We start from the raw sequence: 7430 nt of genomic DNA on the forward strand, positions 1-7430 counted from the left end.
CAGCACTAATCTTAAAAAGAAAATGAAATGCTCTTTTAAGGTGGAAATTTGCTTTTGGCATGTTATTATTTAACAGTAGGATATGATATTAATTTATTGTTTATTATACAAATAATGTTGTTAGTAATTTTAAAATAATATATAATTAAAAGAAATTTCAAAAATTAATTTAAATATTTAAAAGAATTACTCCATCCGTCCTATATATCGTGTCGGGTGTAATTAATAGATAATCGAGAATGTGTCAGTGAAAATAATTATTTTATAATATAAATAATTATAAATGAAGATTAAGATAACTAATTAGTTTAATTAAAATTAAAAAAATAAATTAAAAAGTTTAAAATGAGATTAAAAAGTGATATGGAATGTAGAACAAATAGAAACGAAAACATAGTATGTAGGACTGAGGGATTATATCTTATATAATACAAATAAATAACTATAAAGAGAAATAAAAATAAAGGTGTTTTGAGTTGATTATAAAGTTAATTAAATTAATTTATATTTGTTAAGAATGTATTGAATTAATAAAAGTTATCCAATATAAAAATGTATCATTTGTTGCTAAACAAATTAAAACAAAAATAATATCATATGTAATTATTAATAATGCCAATTTTTTAAATATATATATAAACACATCCTTTATTATTTATTACAATATATCTCATGATAATAATTAACTAATTTTTTTTTTCGTGTAAGATTATAAATAAAATAAATAATTAGTTTAATTAATTTTAAAAAATATATAAATTAGAAAATTAAAATAATAATTAAAATGTATCTTTAGAAAAATAACAAGAATATTTGAGATAAATACAATAAATAAATAATAATAATATTATATTGATAGTGAAGGTAGATATATTTTTAAGAAATCAAAATATTTTTAAATAGAGGATAGTTTGGTAAAAATATATGAATTGGATACTAAAATGAAAATTGAACTATTATTTTTGGATGAACTAAAAGCCAAAATGTAACTATTGTTTTTGGTACGGATGGAGTATAAAATTAATTTATGGGCAAGATAGAAAAATAATGATAATAACTAATAATAATCCTAATAATAATAATAATTAATTATATAATTAATAATAATAATAAGGTGGAGAGTGAGAGCGTGCGGTTGGTCATTGACATGAGCGTAGGAAGCTGAAAAAGAGGTCTCCCAAACCAAAATGTCACATACTCATAATCATAATCATAATACCGACCGACCGACGGAGGTTGGATTGGACCAAGTGCAACCATCCACCATGTCCGATCAGATGCAGAGGACGACGACGACGACCGAATGAATGAATTGATGAATCTATGAATCAATCAATCATTCGTTTCTTGCGCATTCTGAATCCGATGGCAGCTTCAGAAGCAGCACCGCCACTCGCCCCCATTTCCCTATAATTGTCAAACAAAACAGTTCCGTCTCCCTTCCGCAATTGTTTACCCATTCATCGACACAAGATTACGCAGATCCGAATTGACTGCCATCCGTTCGTCTCGGAGAGGAATGGATCCTCATAGCTCTTGGGATTCCTTGCGCAAACAGGTGTGCGCTTCGATTTTTGTCTATCCTATATCCATCCTTTTTAATTTTTTTTTTTTTTTTTTTTTTTTGGTGTTGATAACGAAATGATGATAACCGAGACTCGAAATCCTGTTGCTTGATTTATTTCTTGCTCCACACCTTTCGTTTTATTCTTGAGATCCGCTGCCAATTTTTCGATATACGCTGGATTAGATCTTCATCAATCAGAATTCCAAAAGCCGTCATAATTTTAGGGATTTGTTCTGGAACCACGCGATGATTATGCGTTTTACCCCTCCTACTGTAAAAGCGATCTTGTTCTAGGTCGATTTCTGTCCAAATAATTGGTTTCTATGTCAAGTTTTTACATTCATGTTTTTCCTTCCCCAATTTTAATCGCTTCTACGAAGTCTAACAAAAACTTTCTCGTTAAGGAAATTCAGGGACATTATTCTAACAAGTGATACTGAACCTACACTAATGCTGTAAAATGGCCTAATGCGTGTGCTTTTTCATCAATTTACCGTTTTGTTTGTGGCCTGACAGTTGCTATGGCCTTTTTGTCTGTATAGGCAAGGAAACTTGAAGCCCAGCTGGATGAGCAGATGCATTTATACCGAAAGTTGGTATCGACAAAAGTTGACAATTTTAGCGACAATGATATCGAATCAGGAATTGATCAGCTTTTGAAGCAGCTACAACAAGTAAATACTCAAATGCAAGCATGGGTTTCATCTGGAGGATCAGAAATCTTTTCTCATACGTTAACACGGCATCAAGAAATTCTTCAGGATCTTACTCAGGTTAATGATAATTTGGCGCTTGACTGGCTAAAGAACTTTAATTTAGAGGCAGTTCAAATGTTTTGTTCAAGAAAGGATTGTTACATTTTTGTGCACAATGGTTGATATGCATGTAAACAATGAGAACGGCGTTACTTAAGAAGAATAATATCTCTTATATTCATGCTTATTGTGGTATTAGCTGAAGATAGAAAGCACATCTAAATAAACTGTGGATAAGTTTAATAATTCGGACCTTCCCTTTTCAAGTTGCTTTTAGGCTGCAATCTTTGTGCCTTAGGTGATATCATGTTCATTTTCAATATTTTTAGAGTTCAAAAGTGTACCGCCTGTTATTTGTTTGGTCATGGTTTTCTTTTGGATGGCATGCATCTGGTGTTTATTCACTATTAATCAGAAAGGTTTTCATACTTAGCTTGATATATCATACTCGGGTGTTAATTTTTGGGTTGTAGGAATTTAAACAACTCCATTCCAGTCATAGAGCCAAAAAAGAGCATGCATCACTGCTTGAGGACTTCAGGGAGTTTGACCGAACAAGGCTAGACCTTGAAGATGGTGGTGGTTCTTACGATCAATCTCTTCTTAAGGAGCGCGCTACCCTGCACAGAAGTTCTGCCCAGGTAAATAACCTCTTGTCTGGTTTGTTATATTGAAGAATTTTTAAGGACAGTTAAATGAGTAGATATGCGCCTCAGAGATATAATTTCCTGCACAACATTAGAATCGTGTGTGTGTGTGTGTATATATATATATATGCATCTTGCCCTCAGGCAAATTAATAAATAAATAAGCAAGAGTCAACAGATATAGGAGAGAGTTGCCCAACGCATGATCGCAAACCCTGTTTTAGAACAGGGAAAGAAGAATGCTTTATGATGTTTTACATCTGATAAAACAATTCTCATCGACTGGGCTAGCAGATGGAGTGAAAAAGCTTGACCTCCACAAGTACAGTTCTATGAAAGCTCTCAGTGAGGAACCTGGATGTGAATAATCATTTTTTAGCATGGCTGAATTATAAAGTTAATGTGTAACATGCATATGTATATATATATATATATATATTCTTCAACATTAAAAATCATAGTGGGTGGTGTGGTTTACATGTGTAGGGAGCTTATGTTAGGAAAACTAATATTAGAGTTAAATAATTTGCTAGAGGTAAGTGCCTAGAGTTGTTTTAGGATTATCTACGATTTGAATTTTTTATTTGGCCTTTTAGCTTGGGACGGGATGAAATTCCTTTATTTCCTTTTTGCTGCCTAATTGTCTTTAGCATCAGATATGTTTTTGCTTCATAACAGCTAATGTTATGAACTCTCTGTTATCTTGTATCCCTTCCATTTATATAAATTCCTACTTCTCTTAAAAAAGTAACAGCTTATATAGCAGTAAGTTGTAAGCACACTCCATTTAAAAAACTTTTAACTGTGCTTTTTTAGTGCAATCATAAATATAGTGTTTGCAAGCTTTTAGCATAATTTTGAAGGTATTTTGATAGAAACAAGATAAAAATAAGAAGAATCAAAAGATATCAATCGTTTTCCAAGAACAATCAAATGCCATCTACCGTTTGTCCATAAGTCCTCAGGCTACTTTATTTCCGAAATCTGAAATGACAGTCTCAAACCCTAGCTACTTCTTAAATACTATTACTTAAATCCTACTTATTACAATTAAAATAAGTCCATTAAACTTAAATAAACCCAACTCAAACCAATAAAAGTCCAAAATTAAATTCCCAATTAAATAATATTAAAAAGAGTGATAAATAAAAGCCCAAGCTTGCGAAAGCGAGCCTAAGCCCGTCACTACCAGGCCTTGCTTCCTATCATATTTTTCGTAAATTTTCATGGCAAAATTATTGCTCACCGGTTCATTGGTGATTGGTTTCTTCTTTCAAATGTTTTAGATATATACTTAACTTGGGAAATGTTTGTTGTCATGTAGATGGAGTCTGTGATATCACAAGCACAGGAGACCATAAAATCTCTTGTGTTCCAACGATCAACCTTTGGGGGCATCAATTCAAAGCTTAGCAACGTCAGCAGCCGGCTTCCTACTGTAAGTAAAAATATATGGAATGCATATAACTTGTAGTAATTCAGAATTTATGGATTGCTACCTACCTACCGAACAATTTCCTCAAATTTTTTTGCAGGTGAATCACATTCTGTCTGCCATAAAAAAGAAAAAGTCCATGGATACGATCATACTCTCCTTGGTGGCATCAGTCTGCACATTTCTAATTTTAATTTACTGGTGGACAAAGTAGCGAGTTTGCGTCCCCCACGGGCAATGGATGATCGATCGTAAGGTGGCTGGGTATTATATTGTTGTTATTTTACTGTATATACATAATACATCATAAATACATGCTGCTGCTATGTTGGTTGGTTGTGTTGTGTTGTGTTGTGTTGATGTGTTACTATTTGTTTTCCCTGAGATTTTGTTGTGCTTGTCAGATTGATTGAGATTTTTATATGTGGACTGCTATGAAATAAAATATATGCTCTGGTAAGGTAAGCAAAGCCTAATTCAACTTTTATTCATTGATTAGTGTACTTAGAATCTGCTACCAATTAGTTTTGAGAAATAGTTTATGCTTGGCTGTATATATAGATTTTGAACACTAATTTTTTGCTTTTTGGTTCTAAAGAATATGCTTGATTTGAGTGTTCAAAATGCACCATGTTGATGGGGTCTAATAATTTCATATTATTAATTGACTTAAATTTTGCATACTATATAAAGCAGATCTAATAAGTGATCATTTGAGAGAAACATACTATTTCAATTTGACAGAATTATACTTCATCTATATTATAAATTTATGCTCAATTTTTTTGGGCACAAGATTATGAAAAATACTATTCCGTTCAAATATCCTGCAATATTTTTTTTTTTACATCACAAACACCTTGTAATATTTTTAAAGTAGAATACAGTTTATCATGTTTAATCTTTACCTCACTAAAAAAAGAAAAAAAGTAAATATATATATTTTTTTATTACATCATTTAATTTTTAAATTATTTTATTTTTACTATCCCTTTGAATCTAGTCAAATGTCCTATCATATTTGGGACGGTGGAAATATTTTAACAGTATTACTTTTTATTTTTTATAAGAGTAAAATAGAAATTTATATAATTAATATATTTATTTTTATTAAAGTATAATTAGTGTAAGAAATATAAGAGTATTGATCTAAAAGTAATATATATATATATATATTACTAAATATGATTTGATCATATTTTTTTTATAAACAAACTAAAATAATTAAATGTGTATATTTTAACATATTCTTTTTGTCCGTCAAATTTATTTTTATTTTTCTTTTTAGTTTGTTCATTAAATTTATCTTATTATTAATTTTGGCAAAATTAACAAATTAATATTTAATTATTACCCTCCATTCAACACTTATTTACAACAAATATCACTAACTCTATTACATTCTCTCTCTCTATTTATTTTACTTTTAAACTAAATTCTCAAAAATACTTCAAACTACCTATCGCTTTTTCAATAAAATATTCATTTTTCTTAATTCCCGGACCGACCCCGAACTAATTTTAATGGACGGAGGGAGTAGTATTTAATAGTTGTATTTTTAAGCTGTATTTTATGAATATATATAGTTAACATTACTTCACCGGGTTTTAGTAAATTAAGAAATATTAGTATTTTATTAATTATTGGAAGTGTGTAAGAGACTTCGACATTTTTGTCTTTTAACTTTACGTAAAAAGTAACTGTATGTGTAATGATATATTTGTAATTTAGGTAAAAATTAAATAATATTTTGATATTGGTGTATGATTATTTTTACTAAAATAGGTGTTGATGGTAAAATTTCAATAATAAAATGTAAAATTCGAAAATATATTTCGAACTTGAGCGAAGAGTGTCTGAGATCACGGATCCCTAGACAAGCAGTACATAACATGATTCCCTAATGAGATTCGCTTGGAATTTTGTCTGATTGAAGATGTTCGCTCTCTATCGCCGAGGCTGCTTATATACGTATCAAACTAAACAGTCCAGAACCACTTTCATGTCGGTTACCTTGGAACCGCTTAAAAAACGGCTTCCACGTCATTTACTTTTGAACCGTAAAAAACTGCTTCCATGTCGGTTATAAATTTGAACCGTAAAAAAATTGCTTCCACATCGGTTACAAACCGTCCAAAACAACTTCCTCGTCGGTAACCGATTTGAACCGTCTGAAATTGCTTTTTCGTTAGTTACCAATCTGAACTGTCCAAAAACTGCTTCCACGTCGGTTACCAATCCGAACCGTCCAAAATTGTTTCCACATCAGTAACCTTTATGACCAACCGATCAATCATTCCACCAAAACCATTTTTACGTCGGTAACTTTTGTAACCAACCGACCAACCGTCCCAAGGCCCACATTCAGATGAATATATTGTCTGCAGGGCCATCCGTCCGATCGGTTGGACCCCAACAACTATTCCAACCAAATGAGTCTGGCTCACAACTTCGCTCATCCATTCATCCTTCCTGGATTCAAACTCTAACCTTATTTTAGGCTAACAACTTGCCTTTTCCTCATCTGACTCTTAAACGTCACTCTCGATCGGCGCAAGTGATGGTTGGGAGTCTGCAACAACAATTGAGAGTCTTTAACTGCCAATCTTATTTTCTTGCTCGTCAATTTGATTGTCGACAAGGTATTCCTAGCTATCTTGCCCGACCACACTACCGGCTTCTCCTGAGCAACCACCAACCGACCTGCCAACAACCGACCTTCTGGCCACAAATCCTTTGGCGGTTGGGCTCCATCTTTGGGTCCCCTAGCGGATGGCCCTTCCAAAGCCAGCCAACCAGCGGCTGACCCTCCAGCGGCCGACTCTCCTAAGGCCAACCGACTTCCCGTTTGAGAGGAGTCCGATAGACATATCCTGAGGCCAACCGATTTTTTGTCGGACGACTGTCTTTAATTCTTCCTATGTGAGGCCAACCGACTTCCCCCAATGTTGGCTCATTCCGAGGCGACCGCCGTCCATGGTCAGGTAGACAACTCCACATACTTCTCAAATTTCTTGTTGATATTC

General features: G+C 32.6%; 1 protein-coding gene across 1 annotated transcript; it reads left to right on the top strand.

Moving 5' to 3' along the window:
• The first annotated feature begins 1162 nt into the window (after positions 1-1162).
• On the top strand, positions 1163-4895 carry LOC127255992 (Golgi SNAP receptor complex member 1-1). Its single transcript, XM_051281811.1, has 5 exons — positions 1163-1558; positions 2110-2340; positions 2796-2963; positions 4294-4407; positions 4505-4895. The coding sequence occupies exons 1-5, from the start codon at positions 1520-1522 to the stop codon at positions 4616-4618; spliced, it is 666 nt and encodes a 221-aa protein (XP_051137768.1). The 5' UTR covers positions 1163-1519; the 3' UTR covers positions 4619-4895.
• Positions 4896-7430: the final 2535 nt, after the last annotated feature.

The sequence above is a fragment of the Andrographis paniculata genome, unplaced genomic scaffold, assembly GCF_009805555.1.
Source record: "Andrographis paniculata isolate CXL003 unplaced genomic scaffold, ASM980555v1 Contig54END, whole genome shotgun sequence".
In the NCBI taxonomy this organism is placed as follows: domain Eukaryota; kingdom Viridiplantae; phylum Streptophyta; class Magnoliopsida; order Lamiales; family Acanthaceae; genus Andrographis; species Andrographis paniculata.

Excerpts from the sequence above, each read along its gene's own strand:
- LOC127255992 (XM_051281811.1), top strand. The coding sequence starts at position 1,520 with ATGGATCCTCATAGCTCTTGGGATTCCTTGCGCAAACAG. Across the intron at positions 1,559-2,109 it reads GGGATTCCTTGCGCAAACAG|GCAAGGAAACTTGAAGCCCA; the intron begins GTGTGCGCTTCG and ends TTGTCTGTATAG. Across the intron at positions 4,408-4,504 it reads TCAGCAGCCGGCTTCCTACT|GTGAATCACATTCTGTCTGC; the intron begins GTAAGTAAAAAT and ends ATTTTTTTGCAG.